The sequence below is a fragment of the Neocloeon triangulifer genome, unplaced genomic scaffold (genome assembly GCF_031216515.1).
Source record: "Neocloeon triangulifer isolate White Clay Creek 2 clone unplaced genomic scaffold, ASM3121651v1 ptg000003l, whole genome shotgun sequence".
NCBI lineage: Eukaryota > Metazoa > Arthropoda > Insecta > Ephemeroptera > Baetidae > Neocloeon > Neocloeon triangulifer.
In genome coordinates, this window is record NW_026775546.1 from 5,522,970 (window position 1) to 5,548,289 (window position 25,320).

Sequence of the window (25,320 nt, forward strand, 5' to 3'; positions counted from 1 at the left end):
TTTTGATTTATTTATTAAAATCCATTGCAATACATTATGACATATTTTAAAAGAAAATTTATAGAAATGCATATATTTTCTAAATATTAAATAAATTAAGTAATCTCTTATGTGTAATACATAATACTAACTTGAGTGGAAACGAAAATTGCAGCAGTCCAGGATGACGCCTGAGAAAATTTAAGCCAGCAACCCACTTGACAATCTGATCTCCAATAGGAGAGCAGAATTTTGCTCCTCAACAATTTTGATTGGCCAGCTGCAGTTCTCCCCTCTCCTTCATTCCCGAAAAACAACAAACAGCACCGGTGGATCACGGTGGATTGAATGAAAAAACAACAAACAATTCTTTTAGACAGTTCAGACTGATTTTGCTGTCTTCGGAGGGATATTATTGCCGTGTCAACTTCTTCTACGATGGAGTCACGGGATTTCAACAACCCCAACACAGCTCGGAGTCGTATTTGTGTTAAAAACACTCCTTCAAACAGCAACCAGTTTCAAATTAAAGAAGAGCTTGGAAAACACTTTGAAAAATATGGAAATATTTTAGGTTTGAAAAGTTAAATTTACGTATGAAGAAATTAAAGAATAGTTTAATGTTTTTAGGTATCCTCTGTATGAAAGGGTTCACTTTGATTCAGTTCGACGCAGAAGAGGCAGCCTCGTGTGCCATCCAAATGGAGAACAACACCACCTTCATGGGCAAAATGATCAGTGCGTTTGTAATAACAAAAAACCTATACAAAGTTTAAAAATTTTGAATTTTTTAGAGGTCACGCCGGCTAGAATTCAACCAGTGCCGCCTGGGGATAATTTGTTTCGAGACAGGTCGCCTAATAGAAAACGTTCACCTGTTCGTCAAATTCGAGGCCATTCTCCTCCGAGAAGGGGTCGTTCTCCGCCCAGGGAAAACAGGTCTCCACCCAGGGATACCTGGAGGTAAATTTTGAAACACTTGGCGTCTTTTAGGGCTAATAATATGCACCTTGCAGGCCACGGTTTAATGACGACTTCTCGTCGGAACAGTACGACAACAACCCTTTTAACGCCCCTCAGCAAAGATTCCCTCCTGGGCCTCCTGGACCAGCACCAGCAGCTCCAAGACCTCCACCAAAAGTACCAAATGCTGCAGAGAGAACCAATGATTGCGAAATACTCATTTTTGATAGAGCACAAACGTAAGATGTGGCCCTTGAATTATGAAAATCATAGGTTTTTGTATTTGTATTCAATGATTCAATTTTTAAATAGTGGTGTTTTAGGATTAAATTTCTGAAATTTATAATTAAAATTTTTATAAATATAGGATTTATGGAGAGACAATTGAGCAAAAGTTGAAGAATCTTGGCTTGTCTGCAGACATTCTCTTTCCCAACGCAAGCATACCTGTAGGAAGGTTGCTTGCAAGCATTGCCAATAAAGGAACTCTTTATGCAATAAATGTCTATCCTATCAATGAAGTCAAAGAAAGTTTCACCGTGAATATTCTTCAAGGAGACTCCGAAGGTATTTACATTTTTTTAAACCGAATATTATTTCCCTTCAATTCTTGATGTGTCGATTTGCTTAACTAAGGAAATACAGAAGGTACTGAAAAAGGTGGCTCCTTTTTGGAATGATTTTTTTCCCATAATTAAATATTTGTTAATTTCATGTTTGTATTGCTTAATTGTTTCCTTTCATTTTTTTTATCAGTGTTAAATTTTTGTCTGCACTTTTATATCAATTTTTACTTAATGATGCAGCATGTTTTTTTATGTAATTTTATATATGATTATGGGAATAAATTTATATTGCTATTTCAGAACACAGAAACATTCCGTTTGAGCAAGGAATTAACGTCATCATGGTCAATTTTGACAAGTACATCCAGAACGGAGGCAGCCGGACAGCCCCAGCTCTTGTCCCAATGGTTGGAAGTTCTGGTAATTAATAAAAGGAATAAAAGTTTTGAAATTTTGAAATAATATATCAAACTATCTGTAGGTCCGAGCATCCACCCTGATGCAATTCAGACCATGACCAATCTGCTCCTACAAAATCGGCCTCTGACTGTGATGCAGTACGATGCCTTCATTAAGTACTTGGACCATCTGAAAACTAAACAGGCGAAACTGGAAATTGGCGACGCTCTCTCCGTCACCATGGAAGGTAATTGATCGCAAAAAGTTAAAATCATAAAATATAAAGAAAACTTGTATCTCATAACAGTTGCCAAGCCAGACAACAACCCTGCAGAGGATCTTCTGAAGAACCGAATCATGAGCATCATGGACAAAACCCTAAAGAAGCCACCCGAGCTGCCGATGTCATCAGCCCTAGCAGCTCCCCCAATGATGAAAATGCCTCCAATGCCGCAAATGCCAAATCTGCCAGCCTCAGCTACACCCATGCTGCAGGACCCCAACATCCAAAAGGCTTTGGATGCACTGCTCAGCGGAGGCAGTCTAAACTTCTTTTAGTAATTAATCCTATTTAGTTCTCTAAAATTAATGTCAAGTACTGCGCATAAATTTTAATTAAATTTACTGATCTATACAAATATAAATTTAAAAATTTCTCTCTAGATCTCCTTGATCTTAAGATTGCAAAATTAGAAAATAGTTGAAGTTTTTATAGAGGGTTGTTTTTAAGTTGCAGTTGTTACATCCAGCATGCTCAAATATTGTGATTTAATGGTTGATTTATTTAAATTTTTATTGGTCTTTCGTCACGTCCAAGAAAGTTTTCAATCTACAAATGAAAATCTAATTTTAAAAACCAAATAAAAGATAGTAAGGTACTTTTAAGGTCACTTATGCTGCGTAGAAATCATAATATGGGCCAAGCAGACACAACTTTATATAATTATTTCTTATCAGCGCCAGACTGGAACACGCAATTTAGATTACATGCGACAGCATTTTGACTCTTCGGAGCGTGTCAACATTATTGAAAAAAATTATGGGTTTTTGTTAACTTATCTCCGGACCGCAAAATCTCTCTGGGGTTTTCCCGCACCTACTGGGATCAAAGGACAAGAGAGCTGTTCTTATGAGATTAGAAATTGACACTCACGATTACCTTTGCAAAAGAAAACATTATTTTTCTTCTGAAAAGCTCTACAGAAAATTGGGAATTTCTATCTTTTGATGGGTCAAAGATGGAAGATAAGATAATTATATAAATCAATTTATAAGGTTTTTTAAAGTTATGACGTATGACGAAACTGAAAAATCCAAAGGTTCTCTTAAAATTTTCTGAAATCTTGACGAATTAAATTTATTTTACAATACAAAAGTAAAGGAGAGAAGTTTTTTTTTACTTCTTTGATGTGGATGTAAAATTCACCGGGGATATTAGCATGTTAATTAAGTTAGCTTTTGCGATTTGCCGGTGCTAACTTTGGAAGTGAATATCATCGGATGTATTCGTGGACCGCTTGAAGATACAAAGCCCTCACGTTATCTCTCAAGGATTGTGGCGCGAGGACAACAAGAAGAATACACACACGTATGACTTGAGGAGAGTAGGGTCCGTGGCAAGCGTCGACTTTTTACTCGCGACTGAGTGAGAAACGATTCCCTCTCTTCGTCCGGCGGCCGAGTTGCTCACAGAAAAGAGGCTTTTCACGGCGACTGGCGGCCAGTCTGACTCCAACCTCACCTAGAATACGACATGGACGCAGCGACCTTTCCCGAAGACGTGGTGCAGGTGCTGCGGGAGGAGGGTCTCCTCAACCCCCGCGACCCTGAAACCCCCGTCGTCCGGTTCGCCCATCCAGCAGAATTGCAGGTAAATTAAAAATATTATTGAGAAAAAAAACAGGTGGTAAGATTTATCATTTATATTGTAAATTATTTATTAAGGATTTTTATTTATTAAATTTAATGTGTTTGCAGACGATTTATAATTATTGAAAAAATTACTGTATTTAATTGTATAAAATAATCAAAGTAGGGACAGGATGGACCTTTTGAAGCTACGAGTATCTTTAAAACGTTTTGCTTGTTGCGAATATCAACGCTCCGGGAGCAGACACGCGGTCAAGTTCATTGTCGTGCTCTCCGCAATCGCACAAAAACACAATGCACAGCAGTGTATCGGTTCAACACATATAGAGGAGCGGTCAATCTTCTTTTAGTTGGCGACGGGCGCCTTGGGATAAATTTAAAACATGTTTTATTTTCTCTTTTAATTTAATACTGCTTCCGGCCTTAACAGGCAAAAACGAAAAGCAATTTTAATCATTTTGGGAGTTGTAAAATTAAAAAAAAAGACTGGTTTTAGTCAGACCCAGACACCAATAAAAATTCTGCTTCTGGCCCATGCTATAATTATAAAAACTTGTATATTTACAATTAGGCGCTTGTCATGTATAAATATTGATGCGCTCTAAAGATAGCTGGGAGGTGTTTTGAACAAAAACAAAGCTGGTTTAAAATGGTTAAGAAAAGATACAATAATTAAAAATGTACTTCGTTTAAATTAAATTTTACGGCATTTATCCTTTTTTTTTTCTTCACATTTTCAAATTTTTTTTTCCTTTGGATTTCGAATAACGTCACGAGTAATGTTGAATGTGGAAGTTTCCACATTATTTATCCTTCTTGAATATTCTGGATAGAAAAAAGGCAATTAAAACAACTGTCTAGCTGATCGCGTAATTATACAGTAAGAAGTGGAAAGTTCCACATTAACGCCACACGATCTCTATTGAGTGTGGAACCTAAGGAAACCAGCCTGAGTGTACATAATGTAAACTTTTCGCAATTTTCAATACTGTGGCTTACGATTGACCTTGTTTACAAATAAGTTCATGCAGAGCCTTTTGTGCGACGATCATCAATAGGAGAATCAACTAGATCTGTTGATTGTTCCATTTGACGGAAGTTTATTTCGAACGCATATTTTCTCTTTCTACAGAGGCAGGCTGACGATGCAAATGACGTTGAATAAAAAAGAAAGGAAACGACTTATAAAGCACACAACGATCACAATTCCGCAATTTCTTTCAGTGATTTCAACAGGATAGTATGTTGGTATCACAAATCGCTTGATGGACTTTGGATGCATCTCCGCGTTTGAGAGTCATTAAAAAATTATCAAACGCCAGACAGACAGAAATGTGATATGTGATCTAATACAACCATCGTAAAAATATATAAAAAATTGGAACTGATGAGTTTTTTTAAACTCTAGATAAAAATGGTAAATATAGTGCCAGCTCAATAAATAGAGAAAAAAAACGATTAAGAATTTTTATAATTCTCAATCAATTTTCTGTTGATAAACAGGTAGTTGCGAAATAATATTTTTAAAGTTTGCGATTTAGTTTTCCAAAATACTCCAAGGCGCAATTTTTAAATTAAATAAATTATTTCGGTGCTAACTGTTTTAAAATGAAAATGCTGATATTAGGAGATTTTTGGGTGATAAATTTTTCAATTATTTGCTTAAATTTTTAGATTATTTTTTATTTTTTACCAAAGATGTGGAAAAATTTAATTAAATAAATATGGAAGATAAAAAATTATATATTAAGCTGAAGAATAATAAATAAAAACAAAAGTATAAACTTTCAACTTCTATGATTTAAAGAGTATCAACCTTTAGTAGCACGTGGAGTATGTTAGTAAAAAAAATAGTAGTAAAGAAAGTGGTAAAAATAAGCAGTCAGACCAAAAGAAAAAACGGGTTCATTACATACATCGCGTCAAACATCCGCACGATAAGACTGGAATCGGCTGGCATAGGAAATGCTTTAGGCTTTTACTGAAGTCTGGAGGTCAATTCTTTAAAAATTTTAGCACGTGTAGAATATTACGCGCACCCGAAGGCCAAATTTTGGCACTGTCGGATCACGTGAGAGATGAGTGTTCACGCACTGTTCGCAAAGTTGTTCGTTGAACTTAAATTACCATCGAACGTAAATCCTCTTGCAATCCGTTCAAATAAGGAATAAAACTTTGAAATGTTAAAAAAAAAATCCAAATCCTGATAAGCCTCATTGATAAAAATTATGAAAAAAAAATTCCCTAGAAGGTCATTCAGTAAGTTGTAAGTTATGCAATAATAATATGTGAAGATTAATGTTTGACAAAAACAAGCGGCAAGCCACCAATGAAACGTATTTCATTCACAAAATTTTTATGTATGCAAATATAGTTTAACTTTCATAGTGGTTCCTCAGAATATCGAAGAGAAAGAAAATCTTGATTAATTATTGATACAAAGTCTTTGAAAAATAGAGACACAAATAAAAAAATTAAAAATTTTTTAAAACCATAAATTATTTTTAAATTTAAATATAAGAAGGTTATATTACATTATATTATATAAATTCCCATTAACTTGATTCAAATCAAGCAATTCTCAAGGCATTGAACACGTTTCACAAGTATTAATAAGCCACGCGGTGAACGTGCGGAGATTACTTGCCGACCAAAGTTCAATTAATCTTGCATTAAAACTTGCCAGATTGGCTTAATGCATTTTTTTTATTAGCTCTGTACACCAAAAACGATATAATTATTATATAATCTAAATTAATTTTATTTGATTAGGAAGAAATAGACTTCTCGCTGGGCCAGGACGGCTGCACGGATGAAAAGCTGCTGTCGTTGGTGCGACACACGATTCAGCGCAGTGTGGACACCGGACACCCGCACTTTTACAACCAGCTGTATGGCGGCACCGACCCGTATGGATTGGCCGGCGCCTGGGTCAGCGAGGCCTGCAATACAAATCAGTGAGTTTTGAAAATTTTGAAATTTTAATAAAAAGCGCCTACAAAAATAAGAAATTAAGTTGATACTTATTTTGAAATAAATGAATTATTTTTAATATTTTTAAATGAAAATTTTAACATTTTGTTTGATTTTATAGGTACACTTTTGAAGTGGCTCCGACGTTTTCCCTTGCTGAACATGCAGTCTTGCAAAGAGTTTTGGAACTTTTCGGTTTTCCCAACGGAGACGGAATTTTTGCACCTGGTAAGATTTTGATTAAAAATTAATTTTATTTATGTCTCTGATTTGTTGCACGATTTACAAAAAAGGTGGAAGCATGTCCAACATGTACGGACTTGTGCTGGCAAGGTACAGGTTGTACCCTGACGTCAAAACCGACGGATTGGCTGGGTTGCCTCCTCTTGTCGTTTTCACCTCTGAAGATGTAATTGAAATTTAATTTTTTATATAAAAAATTATTTTTTAATTTTTCTGACTACATTTTACTAATTTTTTAAAATTATTTTTTTACTAACCTTGTAATTTAACATATTCTAGGCTCACTACTCAACCTTGAAAGGTGCCCACTGGCTGGGAATTGGCACGCGTAACGTGGTCAAAGTGAAGACCGACGCCGCCGGTTGCATGGACCCTAAGCACCTGGAGCAGTGCATCATTAAGGCCACTCGCGAGAAGAAAAAGCCCTTCGCCGTCGTGGCCACCGCCGGCACCACCGTCCTTGGCTCGTTCGACCCCCTCAACCCTCTGGCTGACATTTGCCAGAAGCACGGCCTCTGGCTGCACGTTGACGTAAAAACAACATTACAAAAAATAAAGAGAGAAAGTCTAAAAGCTAATATTTCATTCAGGCTTGCTGGGGTGGAAGTTTGATCCTGTCCAGAAAATACGCGTCCGTCCTCGAGGGAATCGACAGGTCGGGAAATCATTTTGGAATAGAAATCAGGAGATTGTTAATGAAAAATTATCAAATTTTCAGATGTGACAGCGTTGCTTGGAACCCACACAAAATGCTTGGAGCTCCACTGCAATGCTCGATGTTCCTTGTCAAACACGAAGTAAGCAAAAACAAATACTTTTTGATAGGATTAATTATTTTAAACTATAAATTTAGCAAATATAAAACCATTTTAATACCTGAAATTTTGAAAATTATTCAACAATTATTTTCTTTTTGTAAAATTTTGTTTAAGAAAATTGACATAGTCAAAACAAGAATTTCCATCAAAAGAAACCAATTTTTGCAATTATTGGAAGATAATTTGAAATTTTAACCATAATTGTTGTCAACACTAGTCTATAGAGATTTGTTAAACTAAATTTTTCCAATTAATTATTATTTCACTATTAGTTTTGTAGTTTCTTTTCTATTTTTTTTGATAATTTTATTTTTATTTTTGAAGTTTTACTGAATTGTGCGGTAAGAACTAATACGTTTGGAGAAAATATTTAAATTGGGAAAAATTGAACGGAATTTAATTCAAAAATATTTCGCAGGGTTTACTACATCGGTGCAATTCGGCGTCGGCCACCTACTTGTTTCAACAGGACAAGTTCTACGACGTCACCTATGACTCGGGCGACAAGAGTGTCCAGTGCGGACGCAAAGTGGACGCCTACAAGCTGTGGGTGATGTGGCGGAAGCGTGGCGACGAGGGTCTCACGCGACTCGTGGACAACGCCGTGGACTGCGCGCAATATTTTGCCAAAATTATTTCTGAACGACCCGGCTTTGAGTTGGTCCTTCCGGAATTCCAATGCACCAACATCTGCTTTTGGTTTTTGCCGGCCAGCATGCGCGAACAGACCAGAGACGAGGCCTGGTGGGACAAATTGTCCAAGGTAAAATTTTCATCTACATAAATTTATAATTTTCATTCCTTGCTAACCATAATTAAATTGTAATTTAAAAAATATTTTAAATTTTAATTATTTATCAAATTTTTATTTGTGTGAATGGAACACTTTAAGGGCACTTAATTAATTTATTATAAAGTAATTGTTGTGCGCAAAAAAATTTCTGAATAATTTTTTTTGAAAAATTGGAAAATTAAAGAAAGTAAAATCTCTGAATTAATAAACAAATATTATAAATTTAAATTTTGGAATATATTGATATAGATGAATTTAAATTATATTTACTTATGGTGCAATTTTTAACTTGTGAGAATATTTAATTATGAAGTTTTGAGACTTGTTCATAAAATAAATTTCCTATTTTATGTATGCTTTGAAGAAATATAGTTAATTGAAAGAAATATTTAACTTATAACGCAACTTTCCCCCCAAAATATTCCGGTCGATATCATAAAGTCAATAGGTTAAAAGGAGTGCCTTTTTTGATAGCCTTCACCAGCCTTCACTATAAGTCAAATTTTAACACAGTTTGACTGTTTGCAAATTTAATTTGTATAACGTTAGATCATGCACTTGTATTTATCTCCTATTTTCATAACAAAATGATCAAATTTACACAAATTTGTTGTAGATAAAGAAAAGCTATTAATAACTTTTAAAATAAAAATTAATATTTGAAAAGTAATATTATAAAACTATGCTTTTGAAATACATTATTTCTAAGAAATGTAAATAATATTATTTCAACATTTAATTTTTTAGGTTGCGCCACTGATTAAAGAAAGAATGGTGCTGCAGGGCGCAGTCATGCTCGGCTACCAACCCATGGCCCACCGAGGCCTGGTCAATTTCTTCCGCATGGTGACCACTTGTCAACCACCCCCATCCAGGACTCAGATGGATTTCGTGATCGAGGAGATTGAGCGTCTGGGAGACGATCTTTAAACCTCCCCAATGAATAGCACATATGCAATGTGTACTTATGAATTCGACTTTCTTGGTCACACGCGACTCACCAAAAGATAAAAATTCAAAATCTCTCAAAACGTACAGATTGTAGGTGTAAATGGAAAAATAGGAGTTTCCACGCGGAGTATTTCCCTAGATAATTAAAAACGAAATGCTCTTTTTTGCTTTTTGTACTTTTAAGCGATTTTTAGGCTGTAAATAATATTTTATATTTATGTATTTTACACAAAAATGGAATAAATAAAAGTGAATGAATAAAAAAATTATTTTATGAAAGAACTTTTGTTAAATTTAAAAAAAAATGAAGGAAATACCATAAATTTCTAAAAATATTGTTTACTGTTCTGAAGACGACAGCTGATTAAATTAAATCAAGGCCCACCCTTGCTTCTGGAAAGAGGGACAATGTGCGTTGAGGAATTTTTTATTTATGCGATTACAATACGAGCAGCGGCATGAAAAGGGGGACACCTCTGGCTCTTTTGATCACAATGAATTGGAAGAAAGGAGGGGAGACCCCGCGGAAGAAATACACACACATTGCCCTCCTCGTCTTGTACCCGCTGCGTTGCCTCTCTTGAAATCAGTCGGTCTTCGCGGCTTCATCCCGCGGGGCTTCACATCTGCAGTTTCTCTCACCTGGAGCAACAGCGTCGGCTCTCACGGAACAGAGGGTGAGTCTCAAAATATTCATGGCCCGAATTGATTTTAAACATTTCTTGCACACGGACAGAAATCTTTGATGAGAAAGTTAATTTTTCATTTTAAAATCGATAAATATAATACTATATATAAATTAGTTAAAAATCTTAAATCTATAAAGTTAATTTTGAATTAATAAAATGTAATATTTGTGAGTAAATTATTGAAAATAACAATAATTGTATAATTAATTGAATTAAATAGAGAAAAAAGGTTTTATATTTGTATGAGTTTTGTTGAATCGGTTTAATCCTTGGTACAATTAGTACCTTATTTTTTAAGCGCATATTACATTTATTTTTTCAAAACTTCACCAATTTTATACTAATGCAAATGCAATTAAGTAGAGAGTTCATGGAGCAACTTAATTGGTTTTTATTCTCTTATATTTATATATTTTTGATTCAATTCTTAGGCGGTCTTGAACAAGAACCTTGTTTAGAACAACGGTGGCATAGTACGGAGTGTAAGTCAATATCTTGACAAGGCATCAAATTTCATCAAGCAGCGCGCAGACTTAAATAAAGAGGCCCTTTGTGATGCTTCTCTCCCTTCGTTTTCTAATTAACTTTTTAATATTCACGTCATTTTTTGCCACGACAAAAAAAAATTGCAGGAAATTAATGCGAGAGGAAACGTTTTTGGCGATTAAATTACATTCCTGGAAATAAAACTTGTTTTAAATTTATAAGTATACATAAATTCTCCTAATCAAACCCAAACTGAATCATTATCGTCATGTAATTATTTATAAAAATGAAATTCCTTTTATTGAAATAATTTTTAAGTATGCTTCGCTTGTAGTTTGTACTTGAATCCAACTTGCCACTTTTATTGAGAGCACACAATTTGATTAAAAGACCGTGTGCAGTCAACTAGCAGTTGAATTAACTCAACGAGCCGGCGAGTCGAGCTGACGCAAAGTGGGAGACGAGAAAATTAACCGACCCCATTAGCGACGCATCAAAATCTCAACTTTGACCTGAGGCGAACGAGTGTGTCAAGCAAATTCCATTAAGCAAAACAAAAGTACTGGCAAGTTTTGTTGGATAATTATTTGCTAAAATTAAAATGAAGGATGTATTAATATAATATTAAATTTGTTTCGTATAGTTGCAGTTTTAATAACGCTTAATATAATAATCGGTTTAAAAAGATTAATTTATCTATATTCTTTTTTATATTTATTTCCAGGAACTCTATTTATATTTCTATAGAATATAATTTGAAATTTCTATAGCACAATAAAAACTGGAATAATGAAGTCGTTTGGCAATCTAAGCCTTGGAACTAATTAATTTACTTATAAGTTGCCATAACTTGCCTTTTAGCAAATTTTAAATAAATTCTCAATATATTTTGGTAGGATTTAAATTTATTTAATAATATTGAAGCAATAAATAATATATTTAAAATGAGGTTTTTTAGCTTTAAGAAGAATTTATTTTTCTTTGAAATTTGCTTTCATGACATTTAAAATAAATAAAAAATTATATAATATTTTCCAGATATTTTCATCTCATTCTTTAATGCGTAAAACAAACATTCCATCTCTCACGAACAAGCTAACAAGAATCACATGGACATTTAAACGCCGTGTGCCTGTCCGTAATTGGGAAGTGGTGCTCACTGATGTGATTCTCGCGTCTATCATAGACGCGAAAAGGTCCGACACACGCAGTCAGCTGTAATTGATATACCCGCGAGTTGTTGCGAAATTGCGTATATACAGACGAGCATCACACAAAGGGGCGCAAGCAAGTCATATGCAGTTAGCATAAAAAGCAGCAAGGTCTGCGACCAAGCACCAAATATACTCGCGAGGGAGAACAGAGCTGCTCATTGATTTCATTATGGCACTCTATAGCTGACCAGAGTGAAGCAATTAGATTTTAGAGGGCCCACATCCGCTTCCTTTTGCAATAAAAAAGCGCCAGCGATCTTCTGCTGATTGACTTTCTGCATCCTTTTTGCTACTGCACAAATTAAACGCAAACATAAGAATTTTTCTATTTAATATATGTACTTGACAGAAGTTTAATTTCGAAGATGAATTAAATTTTTTAAATTGTTCACCTCGGAAAAAATACGGATAGGAGAAGATGATTTGCTACCAAAAGTTGTATTAAATTGAACACATTGAAGCTGAAAATTAAAATTTTTCATTTCAGTTCTTCGATATAGTTAACAAGCATTTTTTAATATAAAATATGTGTGTTTGATCGCAGATAAAAACATAATATAAAATAAAATCGGTATTTACACGTTGTTTTTTTCCCAGAATGTTTTGTTAAATAAGTGAGTTTTGTTAAATAATATGTTAATCTAGGAAATAGAGGGATTTTAAGAAGAATAAAACTAATAATGGTTTTTAATCAAACAGTTCAACAACTTAAGACTTTTTCGTCTGAAATCTGAAAGTGATCCTCTTTAACCGATTTTGTATTTGTTTTTTATATCACCTCATATTAAGTGTTCCAATTTTCAATCAAATAAATTACATTGAAAATTTTGAATAATTTTTATTAAAGCACAAAAGAAAAAAAACTTTAGAAAATTGAAAGAAAAAAGGCTACATTGAGGTGAGAACGGAATTCTTATAAAACCCACTTAACAATAACATGTCAAAAAATGCGGGTTAGCTGTGTCTCTTTAAGCCGGAAAGTGTCACAGATGATTTCTTATATAAATCTGTCGTTCTTTTATTAAAGTCAGCGTATGCTAGTGAATCCTTTTAACGTAAACATGTTCAGGGTCTGAACTGAAGTCCTAATCCCTGAAAAGCTACCCTGGATTTTATATTACAAAGATCCCTCTTCCAACTATTCTTCTTTTGACTCGGCTATATTTATCTGTTCACATTTTTCAATATGTTCGAAAAAAAATGCAGATACTGAAAATAATTTTTTATAGCATGGAACTATGATAAGAAATGGGGTGAAAATTGATAAATTCGCCACTGCTGCCAGTATTTTGGGCTGCGGAGGTTTAATGTTTGTTTTTGTTTTTTGACAGGAAGCGACAAGAGACACATGCAGATTTATTTTAAGACGCGTTTTACGATTTATTTTGACGATTTTACGATCGCTGTCGCATTCGAGAGAAAATAGCGCCGGCGAAAAGCAGCAGTGTATAATGCGACACGCATATTGGTGGTGGTGAACTCGAATTCTCATTCCTAATCAAATATTATATTTCAATAAAGTAAAAATAAAAAATCTAACGGCCACACGCACCCGGTTGTTCCCACGTGGCCACGAATCATAAAAATAGCCTGGTAGATTTTGTAACGTAAACTCTCAAATGTCGATATTGTCACGTAGAGGCTGATAAATAAAGCGTGAACGCACTTGTTTCAAAACAATTGTACGTGTTTTCAACTCATGGGAAAATCTCTGAAACTTGTTCTGAATGTCAAGTACATAAAAAAGCTTCATTTAAAAGGAACGTTAAAAAGTGTAAAATAAACAATCAAATCATTAAATAAATAAACATTCTTTTGGAAGTTATAATTGAAACGTTAAAAATAATAAACTTTTAAAATGAAGTAAATATATTTGAGAATTTCCAAAAAAGAAATTATCAAGGTAAACTATTGTCGCAAAAAAGTTATTGAACATAATTATGCAATATGAATATTGCAATATTGTGAGCCGTTTTAACCAATATTCTTTCTCAACATTAATTTAAAAATTATTTGAAATAATGCATTGAAAAAATTAACCCTATGATTAATGAAATTTCAGGACGAAACACAGTACAAGGAAATAAAATTCAATGTAAGGATCCAACCCACGTCACAAATAATCCGCAGGATGGCCACTTTTGGGAATGAAACGGAGCCGGCAGTGCTTTTTTACACCGAAGACGCCTCAACTGTCGCCTCCATAAGTGCAACAATTTTGGCAGTTGTAGGAGTTGCAGGTATTTGGATATTTTTTTCCTCAATTCTTTAACCTGGAATCGTGCAAAATGAATTTATTTTTATCCCTCACTTCAAAACTAAAAGCAGCTTTTCCTTAATTAAAATTTTTTGTTGACTGCGTCAGCGTGCATCTTTAAGTGAGTTGGACTGACGCTGTTTAAAACACACGCATACATTCTCTCGGGAGCGCGTTTTTATCTCCTGAGCAACACCACTTTAGTGACAGACCACACCACTTAATTTTAGTCTCTCGGCATGATAAATGATGTAGTGGCGGTGTAATAGGCTGATGCTCTTTTGGATTAAAGGGGGCGATGTAATTTATAAATCGAGACCTTTCCTTGTTCAGAAATAAGTTCAATTTAAATTGAAACTATGCACAAAAGGAATTGGTATTGAATCAGAATCAAGCAAAATCGCATTTTTTTTTTTAGGAAATTTGGTGACCATGATTGCCCTGTTGCGCTGCACCAAGCTCCGTCAGCACGCGACCACAGCGTTTGTGGTGAGTCTGTGCATCTCCGACCTTCTGTTCTGCACCATCAACCTGCCGATGACCGCCTTCCGGTTCTGGAATCGGGCTTGGATTTTCGGCGAGACGCTCTGCTCTCTCTTTCCCTTTTTCTTCTACGGAAATGTAGCCGTCTCGCTCCTCAGCATGGTCGCCATCACCATCAATAGGTACGTAAAAAGTTTAACTATTTACAAAAATTACATTCCTTACAATTTTTCATTATCGCAAATTGTAAAGGAATTTAAAACACAAAAGGAAAGTTAAATTTTTGTTCCTAGAAACTAGAAAGGTTTTTTATTTTTAAAATTTACTATTAAAAAAAGATCATAAATAATTCACATTGTTTTATTTTGTCAATTGAAATTTGTAAGATTATTTATTTGATAAAAATTAAGCTGTATTATTAAAAAAATTGTTTGTTCTATATAAGATTATATATGTACCCCTTTGTTAATACCTCATTAATTTTTTTTTTGTTTTTTGCTAATTTTCTTGTTATACCAGGTACATTTTGATTGCTTGCCATGGATTGTATGATCGAGTCTATTCGCGGACGAGCATCATCCTGCAGATGCTGTTCGCGTGGGCCTTCAGCTTTTCGATAATGATCCCGCCGCTGGTCGGCGCCTGGGGCCGCCTCGGATACCACGAGGCCACTTTTTCCTGCACCATTCTGAGAAAGGAGGGCAAGTCGCCGAAAAAGTTCCTCTTCGTGTTCGGCTTTCTGCTGCCCTGCATCGTCATAATCCTTTCTTACGGCTGCATTTTCATGAAGGTGCGCTGCAGCAGGAAGAAACTCCAGGCGCACAAGTACGATTTTATTAAATTTGTGATTTTTCTTTTTAAATTTTGAATTTTAGTCCCATTTGCAAAAATCAACGGTCGAAGAAAGAAATGAGCCAGCAGCAGATGCTACAGAAACGTGACGACAATCGCTTGACCAGAATGATGCTCACGATTTTCTTGTGCTTCCTTCTTTGCTTCTTGCCACTGATGATAGTCAACGTTGCTGACGAAGCTGTGAGTTTGTTTTGAGATTAGCATCGACTGCTTTCATATTCTGGATAAAAGGAATTAAAAAAATTTACACTTAAAAATCATCTTCATAATTGTAATAATTAATTATGGTATTCATTTCTCTATATTGTGATGAAAAAAAATTTGTTTATTTTTTCTTTCTAAAAATCTATTTTTTTTTTTTTTTTTAGATAAAAAAACCAATGGTGCACATAGTGGCCTCAATCCTAGCGTGGGCCTCGAGCGTCATCAACCCGTTCATCTACGCCGTCAGCAACCGGCAATACAGACAAGCCTACCGGGCACTTTTGTGTCCGAAACCGCGTCCGAACTGTCAGCTCGGCCATCACCGGAGCAACAACAGCTCCAAGTCAGACTCGAGGAAAACTTTCGTCACCGACATGCTGCACTTCAACACGGCAAACGAGAAAGTCAAAATCAATCTGCACGTAGCAACCGATGCCAATAACCAAAGATAAAAAAATTATCCGAAGCCATGAAAATCATAAAATTCATACAAGCATGAAAATATTATCCAAAGAGTGCCTTGTCTTATTTTTAAAAATAGTTTAATATCTTATTTACTTTATTTTGATCTCCTTCAATGTAATTATGTCCTGTCTAATTGTATTCATTTAAGTTTCTTTAATTTAATTTTTTCTTAAATATATGAGATTTAAAAAAGCTGCTTAAACATATTTAACTCATTTGTCAAAAATATTTTTGAGTTTTATTTTATTGTAATGCTTATACATATAGATTGAATTTTAAATTATAAGTGATTTTATATTCTTATTGTTAGTTTAGGATACACAATTATAAATGTTGAATTAAAAAATAAATAACTTTATTCTGATTAAGCAACATAACAAAACCTATAATTTCACTTAAAATTTAATGTGAACTTGATAATTTATTTTTCAAATAAAATAAAAATAATTCAGAGCTGTTTTGTTAAATTGACCATCAATATATTTTCAATAAAATTATACTTATACTTATTTATATTATTATTTTTTAATAAAAAATAATTTATTGACACAAAAGTATGAAAATATTTTCCTCCGTATTTGAGCGCAGAGGTGCATGTTTCTGCATCGGTGGTCACGATTATTCAAGCTGCATGTGTCCGTGGCAGCGAGGGACGCACACACCTGCCCTAGATTTCCCACCCCCACTGAATTAAATTAGTCTCACAGGCGAATTATATCATTCTTTTTGTTCTCCTGCTTCACATTCACGTTTCAGAAGCCGACGAGTACTTTAGAATTTCATTATGTCTGGGAGTGAAATACAAATCCACTATCCGTCAGTTGGGGCCATTCGGTCCCCAGCGAGGACCATCATGCAGAAGTTCGCGGAGACGGACAGGCAGATCTTCCGCTTCCCGGTCGCTTTCAGAAACGACGCCACCCTTTACTCGGGCCAAACCGATTTCAGTCCTGGAGTAAGGGATGCGTGTAAGATGTCGAAAGTGCAGGTTTTGAGACTAGCGAAAATAGTTTTCGTCGGTGATTGCGGCGTTGGAAAAACGTGTCTGATTAACAGGTAATAATATTAAAATCCCACCAAAACTATTAACAAAATCCAATTTATTTTTCTAACTTTGATAAACAAATTTTTAAATAATTTTAAATGATATATAACTTCCAACTTGTATAATCAGATAATCAAAATAGATAATTTATTCACAGTGTTGCATTAAAAAATTAAAATTAATTGATAATACATTTTTTCTGTCTATATAGTGAAGAAATTGATTTGTGAATTGCTTAAATAATTAAAATTTAGCAAAATATGTCAAAATATTGATTGCTTTGAATGAACGATTTTAATTTATATCATTTTTCCTGTAAATATCAAATTTTAGTTCAAATTAATTTATATATTTGTGATAAATTTTAATTTTCTAACAATAACAAATTAATTTTATTTAATTTTAATAATTATTAATTTTGAATATTTTTAGATTTTGCAAGCGTATTTTTGACAGCAACTACAAGGCCACTATTGGAGTTGATTTTGAAGTAGAGCGATTTGACGTGCTTGGCGTTGCTTTCAATTTGCAAATGTAAGAAAAAAGTAATATCTTTTTCCAATAATTAATTCTTACATAATTTCAATTGAAGGTGGGACACTGCTGGACAGGAGAGATTCAGATCGATCGCTTCATCTTATTACAGAGGCGCCCATGGTATAAATAGAAGTTTTTAAGTCCATCGGTTTTATTAGATTTTTTTATTTCTCAATTTTATTTCGCAGCGCTTGTCGTCGTTTTTGACATGACCAACCTCCTTTCGCTGGCGCACTGCCATCAGTGGCTGGAGGAGGCGATGACAGCAAACTGCAGAGGCCCGAAACCCCTCGTTTTTCTAGTCGGAACAAAAAAGGATCTCATGGTATTTATTAATTATAAAAAATCACTTGAATATTTGAAATAATTTCATTATTTATAAAGGGACCAGCGTCTCAGAAAATGGTTGAGGCACAGGCAGTGCAAATGTCCAAAGAACTCGGCGCCGAATTGTGGCTTTTATCTGCGTGCACTGGAGACAATGTGCTTGATTTTTTCTTCCGCCTCACAGCTCTTAATTTCGACCGGTCGGTTCTGAGGGAACTTGAAAGAGATAAGGTGGATATAAAGATCGGCTACGACTTTGTCAGTAAGTTTGAAATCTTTTTTCAGAAAATATTTTTTTTTATAACTATTGACATTTGCAGGTCCGAAAAGGCCAGTAAAAATCGCGGAGAAGAATAAAAGTAAAAGAAATAACTGCCAGGGTCAGTCGGACTGCAAAATTTGATCTTTTGTGTTTTGTGCCATTATTTATAATTTAACAAATTACTCAATTAATTTAAAGAGTGATACTGAAAAAGAAACAGCAAGAAAAAAAATGGTGAATTGCGTGATTTATTATTACAAGATAAAATAAGAATGAAACAATGATTTTTAGGATAAAAAGCTCAGAATATTATAAATTATAAAACCCAGATGACAACAATTCGCGCTTAAGGCACAGGAATAGGGGATTAGGCCTATCTCGTTCTGCCCTCTAGCGTGCAGCGTACGAGTTTTGAACGGAAGCTTTGACTGGTGCCGCTGCCGCGCGCAACTACGATGTACTGGTAAATTAATGAAAAAAAAACTCTGGACTACTCACTTGCCCATTGAAAATATCGTAAGCTGGGTAAGTGGGTATGAATGAGACCGACAATGAGATGTAGAAGAGATTTTAAAACTTCTAAGATTTAGCTTTACAAATTTTTCAATGTACAAGACAATACAGTAAAAATAATAGGAAAATTGTTAGCAATTAAAAAAGTCCTCTGATTAATTTTAAGATTTCATTTGCTATTTCTATAAAAAAAATTTATAATAAATTAAAAAATTGATGTCTACCTCTAGTGTTAGCATTCAATGATAAATTAAATTTAAAAAAAAAAAAATGGAATGAAACATAGGATTATTAAAAAATTAATTTATAAAATGAGAGTTCAGAAGTATTGATTGCAAAGTATAATGAATTCTTCAGATGTGTTTTTAATTTTCATAAATGCTAGGCAAATTTTAATTAAAAATACATTCAACACATTTCGTTTTCCCCTGTCAAGTACGAGAGCACTTACTGCAATGTATTTCAAGAGGGAAGCAAACACACTTGAAAAAAGAGCACTTAAAAACAACGCACTAGAAAGAGTGACGTATGATTTCCACGACTCAGACGTATTCCCATTATTATTTAACACACCGCTAGAATAAAAGCAAAAAACACGGGGTGTCGGGAAAGTTTTACATCATTTCCGGGCAACCGCACATCCACACAAAGCCATAGAAAGGCCAGCGCAGATATTATTTTGTGTTTAGTCGGAGGAAGTTGATGCTGACGACGTCATCAATATTGCACAATTTATACATCAGTGCAGTGTCAACCTGTTTCCACAGTCAGTTCCTAAATGACACAGTGGTGAATGGAGAATAATACGAATTGGAAAAGCTCTGGATGATAACGTGATGTTTGCCACGAGAGAATTTTCACTCTTTTTAATATGCTTTGTATGCTCGCTAATTAATACATTTAATTCAAACCAATAGCAAGATAGTAGAATTTGTAAATATTTAATTGAAACAAGAATCTATCGAAATTTTATTTTATAGTTTCATTTTTAACAATACTTGAAATTAAAATTCTAAAATTGTTTGATCATTTAAAAATAATTAAAATTGCCGAGAATTTCATCTTAAAAAGAATTAATTTTTTTATGGTTAATAATTACTTTATTTTTTTTTTTCGATTTGCCAATTTATGTATTTGAACATTAACAAGATATAATTTTGATTTTCTCTAGTTTTCTAACAATTAAAAAAATTAGTACTTTGCAAAGTGTCTTTATGGATTTTATTATTAGGCAATTACTACCCAAAGACATTATTATAAATTTTTTATATTTAAAATATTTAATAAAATACCCCAATTTACTTGCTATTATTCAGATCCAATTTTCTTCTAACCAGGACATACTTTTGGGTGGGTAATTTGCATTAAAAATATTATGAAAATTATTAAAATCCAGCCTTATTACTTTATATAGTTGATAAATGCATAAAAAATTGTCTCATAAGCAACGAAAACGCGTTCAGAACAATAATGCCAACGACTTTGAAGCAAAAAGTTTTCAATGGAAATAATTGTCCTATTTATGAGGTGAGAGAAAACTTAATGAAAATTCGTATAATGCATTAAAAATGCAAAATTACAGCAAGGAGCTAATAAAAATTGCTCCAATTTAGGTGACTTCCATTTTTTCCCATTTAAACTTTTGTAAGTTTTGAACTAAATTTTCAGCATCAAAGAAAAATGTCTTTTCATTATCTGGTTTGAATGTAATTTTCGTGGAATTGGAGGTATCATAAAATTTTATTGCCAATTTTTCCATCTAATCGCACACACCAGACTAGTTGGTTTGGCGCACAAAAGTATTGCCACTCACGAGGATGGACATTCGGCGCCATAGCAAACGCATCCGTCGAAAAAGAGGTGCAAAACGTCATGATGGGAAAACCGTCAGCCGCTGGTATATAATTGTATATTTTGAATTTTTAATAGCTGACTATAAAAATCTGTTGAAGACGTATTGCTTTGGAGCGGAGTAAACAGTCTGCCTTTTAAAGGAACTGCGTTTGCTCTAATCGAAACCGGCCAAACGTTTGGTGACGTAAAACCAGAAAAAGACAAACCTTGCCTTATTTACTCCGGGTCAGTTTTGTAGTAAAATTTATTTTCTGGTTTGATTCGAATATGAAATAGATGGGGCAAGCCAGGAGAAGTTGCTAAAAAGCCAGAGGTATGCAGCAAAAAAGCACAATTTTTCTGCTTCCTCGATCCAAAATGTTCCGAATTTCAAGAGGATTGCACGGAATTAAAAAATAATGATGCAAATAATTATTGTCTGGAGGTAGGTAAACGTAAGAAATTAAAAAGATTAATATTTTATTGGGATATTTAATAGAATTCTGCTGACCAGAAAATTAGCGACTCACAACCAGAGCAAACTTGCATCATTCCTAAGTCGTGCTTATACATTGCAAAAGTAAATATTTAGCAAATCCTCAGTTCAGCATCCAAAAAGGTATTTTTATTTTAGCCTGTGAAACTCTTTAGCCAGATTGGTATCTCAATACAATTTCATAAAATTTACTGTGTAATTGATTCAAAATAAAATTATAGCAACATCTCCTTTTGGACTGGTTCAAAGTGCTTGCGATAGGACATACTTTTTTGCTAGAGAATATGTAATAATTTCTTTTTAAAATTTTCATACAATATAAAAAAAAACATCATTTAAAAATTAAAAATAATTTTAAATTCATCTGATCTTAAAATATTCCATCTGGTTTCAGAGCAGCTTTTTATGAATAAAAAAATTACATGCTCATTGATATTAATGAATGGCTGAATTAAGAAAAAAAAAATACTCAGAAAATACAACAATTATTTTAAATTTATTTAAAATTTCCTATATTCCAGTTTCTCAAAATTGAAAAAAATATATTTGAAATAAACTGATATAAATTTAATTTTGAATATTATAAAATGTAATATTTTCCTGAAGAATTTCACAATTACATTTAAATTATAATTATCTTATCAATGAGAATGAAAAATATTGTCAATATTTGCAAATGAAAATTAATTAGTGCCTTCACGTAGTACCCAATTGACGAGGCAGCCGACTTTTGCTGCTCGCTGGGCATGAAATTGCTGACCCAAGTGGCCAAAAGCGAGTTGGAATGTTTGTCGAGGACGATTTCAAAACTGGATGGTAAAATTTCCAACACTTCTTGCATTACGAAAATTACTCATGTCGCCCGGCGGCACTGGCAGCGAAAGACGTGGGTGCGCGTTGGTGGACTTGGGCGAGAGCGTTGGCGCCCGGGGCCACGAATCTGACTTGGTGCGGCGCGGGAGAAGAGTTTTCGGAAGTCGAGTCGGGCCCGATCGAGGGCCGAAATAACAATAAGCAGTGCGTCGTGCTCAAGGCGAAAAGCGGAGGCGGCGGCGGCGTCTCACTGACTGCTGCCCCTTGCGGCGAATTCAACAGGCCAATTTGCAGAGTACGCGAGAATGCGCTAATTAGTCTCGGCGCACTAAAGTTTCACAATTAACTAATTACAGGGAAGCTTCGCTCCCAGGCGAACGCACATTCACGACAACTGTCCGAAAATTAGCTGCAAAGTCAACGTAAGTTTCAAGACGAGATATAGAGAAGGGGCCGCTTCAATGTTTACCGCTGCGTGTGGTTTGAGGTTTTCTCGAAATCAACACCTACAAAGATATACACACGAAAGCAGGGAGGGTCGCTTTTATTTCTTTATTCGCTTCGCTTGCCCCTTTCTCGCATCATAAACAGGGCTGGAAATGAAAGTCGAAAACACACGCCCCCGTACATATAGCTGCAGAGAGGGGTCGGGATTTTCTTTTAATTTCTCTTCTTACAAAGCGAGGAGAATTTTCACTCTCTTCACGCATTGTAATTTCAGATGGACCAATTCCCCATCTCGAGCGAAGTGTACTGTGAGTGTAGAATTCATTTTGTTGCACGCTCGATCAGTTTTTGCTGATGTTATTTGGCAGACGCGAGAGACCCGCCGAAAAATTTATTCGCCCTTTCCTCGTTCATGGACAACCGGCATTACCTCGTCAGTAGCGTGCAAGTAATAAAAAATAATACAAACCTGCGCTCGATTGCGTGAACGAATGATTAATTGTAGGCGACGTGGATCGAGGCGCAGATCTCGTGCTGCTCGTTCGGAATGACTCTAATGGCAATAAATGATCCGTCCAAATTGACGTCGGCCAAGAAACTCAACTTAGACAAAGTAAACAAATGATATATTCTTAATGTACCTCTTCCCCCTATTTGAAAGTCATTATTTTCGGATCAAGGCTTTCGCCGAGACTAATAAAGACAAACCGAGCAAAATGTTTTACTGGACGGCGGGATACGGCAGCCCTGATTCCAATCAGTTTTTGTGGTGCCACTCCGGAGCAAACCTGCCCAATTTCAAAGGCTGGACTGAGTATAACATAACGACGTTCAAAAACAGCAGCCAAGGTGGCTGCGTTGCAATGCAGTTTGGTCCCAGCAGAGAGGCGGCTGACTTGATTCTAGCAAACTGCTCTGAGAAAAATTATTACATGTGCGAGGTAAAGTTTGAATAATTTCAACTCTTTAAAAAAATCTACCAAAAAAAATGAATTATTCTGCAGTTTTTATGATCTTCATTTAAAAAAAATAATAATAATAGCAATTATTTTGTGTAAATTGATTATTTTCAAATTTTTTGTAAGTTCCTTGAAATTGACGTTTGTTTTACAAACTCTTCCAGAAATTATTAGATGAAAATCCAGGCTGCACTCGAGCGACTTGCCCTTATTTCGGATACAACGAAGACGTAAAATCTAAATAATTGATTAAGGAAATTAAAACAAACTTTGAAAATAAAATAGCTCAAGCTAGCGGTGAAGTCCGACCTGAAGCAATGTTCGTTAATTATCTCCTTTTTTTTTAATTATTCATAACCAATTATAATTTTTCATTGGTTCAGATGAGAACATAAAAGGAAAAGTTTTGTACAGCACTTGCAAAAGGCACTTGTTAATTACCAGAGACTTGGTGAGGACCTCATCCCTCCTTTTAATGCAATTAATGTCACGAGCACTTCTTTTCAGTTCGCTTTTGCGGCGCAGCCGAAAGTTTGCTCATCGTTCGCGATGCGGCCGTTGGAGGTGGAAACGGTGCAAGATTGGAACTGCGTCCACGGAGCCATTCAAGCTCTGGGTAAATATTTACAAAAGCTGCACCGCACGCACTCGACACTGAGCGAGTGCTGATGCTGAGAGTGGCAAGTTCAATTATTTTGTACATTTTGAAGAGTTTGCCACCGGCGTCGGATACTTCCTGCCCGTGTCCGACTTTAATTGTCCCGGCAAATTGACATGGTGCAGCTCTGGTCGTCCCTTCAACGTCAGTTTTCTCAATTCGACTTTTATCCAAGAAAATAAAACAGCCGTCGATTTTGCGTGCGTGTCCCTTTGGAAGACGCCCGGCCTAAACCTCTCCAGCTACAGAGAATCGTGCTGGCTGAAAACGAATACGAAGAAGGTGATTTGTGAAATTCCTGAATGAATCGGAACACTCGGGGGACGCGGGGAGCACATAAAGAGCGAAGAAATGTGCGTCTCTCCTGCGATTTCCATATATTACGCCCGGGGTACAAGTGCGTTTTTCTCACGAAGCAATCAACTGCTTAGTCGATGCCTGTCCCTAATGTGATGCGACCGGCGTGTGTGTATGTGTGGAGAATGAGAGGAGAAATAATGCGCCCGTCTTTGTTTTTCTTGTGGCGAGGGCGCGCAATCTGATCAAGATCGGGGATCATGAGATTCATAGTAATGCAGCTCAAATAAATCAAAGGGAGAGAAAGCGAGCTCTCTTGTTATGACTTTTCCCTTGAAATCAATAAAACAAAAGTGAAAAATATATTACCAGATAAAAGAAAAATGCAGTTCATCTTTGGCAAAGAAAAAAAAAAGAATAAAAGAAAATTGATTGAATATTCTTGGGTAGAAAAATTGAGATAAAAAATAATATTGTCAATATTGAAATATATCCTATTCAGTTTTTTAGGAATTTTTAATGTTGAACAATGAATTCAACTTATTAAAAATTTGAAAATTTTAATTCATTATCATCTAGTCCATTTTCCTCTTGCAATGGATAGTTTTCCATTTTATTTTCACTAAAGCTCTGATTTTTATAAAGAAAAGGTCATCAAAGTTGATAAAGATAATTTTAAATTGAAATAATTGAAATTCCATTTCAATTTGAGCACTAAATGATCTCGTAGAAATATAATTTGAAATTTTTTTCTCGTTCTTATATGAAATTCTCTTACATTGTAAATAAAATAATTTATAAACGATAGTTAACAAAAAGTCTCGTAAAATAATTAAACTAGATATCATTCCAAATGTATTTTAATCACAGTCAATTCTTTAAGTCTGAATTTTGGATTTTAGGATTTTTTCATTCAAAATCACTAT

At 34.7% G+C, this 25,320-nt stretch overlaps 6 protein-coding genes across 6 annotated transcripts; all 6 read left to right on the forward strand.

Moving 5' to 3' along the window:
* Positions 1-296: 296 nt before the first annotated feature.
* Positions 297-2,545, forward strand: LOC132192497 (nuclear receptor coactivator 5-like). Its single transcript, XM_059612482.1, has 8 exons — positions 297-553; positions 610-717; positions 774-942; positions 996-1,181; positions 1,310-1,509; positions 1,809-1,928; positions 1,990-2,154; positions 2,215-2,545. Exons 1-8 carry the CDS (start codon positions 418-420, stop codon positions 2,463-2,465), a joined length of 1,335 nt encoding a protein of 444 aa, XP_059468465.1. The 5' UTR covers positions 297-417; the 3' UTR covers positions 2,466-2,545.
* Positions 2,546-3,512: 967 nt separating this feature from the next.
* Positions 3,513-9,836, forward strand: LOC132205879 (acidic amino acid decarboxylase GADL1). The gene is made up of 9 exons (XM_059635228.1): positions 3,513-3,777; positions 6,549-6,733; positions 6,871-6,977; positions 7,043-7,158; positions 7,272-7,523; positions 7,583-7,647; positions 7,711-7,789; positions 8,229-8,573; positions 9,351-9,836. The coding sequence occupies exons 1-9, from the start codon at positions 3,661-3,663 to the stop codon at positions 9,531-9,533; spliced, it is 1,449 nt and encodes a 482-aa protein (XP_059491211.1). The 5' UTR covers positions 3,513-3,660; the 3' UTR covers positions 9,534-9,836.
* A 264-nt stretch (positions 9,837-10,100) lies between these two features.
* On the forward strand, positions 10,101-16,511 carry LOC132192543 (protein trapped in endoderm-1-like). Its single transcript, XM_059612544.1, has 6 exons — positions 10,101-10,231; positions 14,006-14,183; positions 14,619-14,865; positions 15,203-15,508; positions 15,559-15,718; positions 15,907-16,511. The coding sequence occupies exons 2-6, from the start codon at positions 14,075-14,077 to the stop codon at positions 16,192-16,194; spliced, it is 1,110 nt and encodes a 369-aa protein (XP_059468527.1). The 5' UTR covers positions 10,101-10,231; positions 14,006-14,074; the 3' UTR covers positions 16,195-16,511.
* Positions 16,512-17,060: 549 nt separating this feature from the next.
* Positions 17,061-18,519, forward strand: LOC132205716 (ras-related protein Rab-34-like). The gene is made up of 6 exons (XM_059634971.1): positions 17,061-17,263; positions 17,685-17,786; positions 17,845-17,909; positions 17,978-18,114; positions 18,174-18,378; positions 18,437-18,519. Exons 1-6 carry the CDS (start codon positions 17,061-17,063, stop codon positions 18,517-18,519), a joined length of 795 nt encoding a protein of 264 aa, XP_059490954.1.
* Positions 18,520-19,696: 1,177 nt separating this feature from the next.
* On the forward strand, positions 19,697-20,983 carry LOC132205717 (uncharacterized). Its single transcript, XM_059634972.1, has 7 exons — positions 19,697-19,769; positions 20,208-20,241; positions 20,306-20,418; positions 20,474-20,504; positions 20,560-20,618; positions 20,668-20,788; positions 20,844-20,983. The coding sequence occupies exons 1-7, from the start codon at positions 19,728-19,730 to the stop codon at positions 20,981-20,983; spliced, it is 540 nt and encodes a 179-aa protein (XP_059490955.1). The 5' UTR covers positions 19,697-19,727.
* A 301-nt stretch (positions 20,984-21,284) lies between these two features.
* On the forward strand, positions 21,285-24,833 carry LOC132192815 (uncharacterized). Its single transcript, XM_059612978.1, has 15 exons — positions 21,285-21,304; positions 21,359-21,383; positions 21,442-21,506; positions 21,925-22,036; positions 22,099-22,328; positions 22,390-22,455; positions 22,755-22,788; positions 22,849-22,928; positions 22,986-23,093; positions 23,161-23,421; positions 23,604-23,669; positions 23,725-23,758; positions 23,823-23,890; positions 23,947-24,055; positions 24,150-24,833. The coding sequence occupies exons 4-15, from the start codon at positions 21,967-21,969 to the stop codon at positions 24,401-24,403; spliced, it is 1,380 nt and encodes a 459-aa protein (XP_059468961.1). The 5' UTR covers positions 21,285-21,304; positions 21,359-21,383; positions 21,442-21,506; positions 21,925-21,966; the 3' UTR covers positions 24,404-24,833.
* Positions 24,834-25,320: the final 487 nt, after the last annotated feature.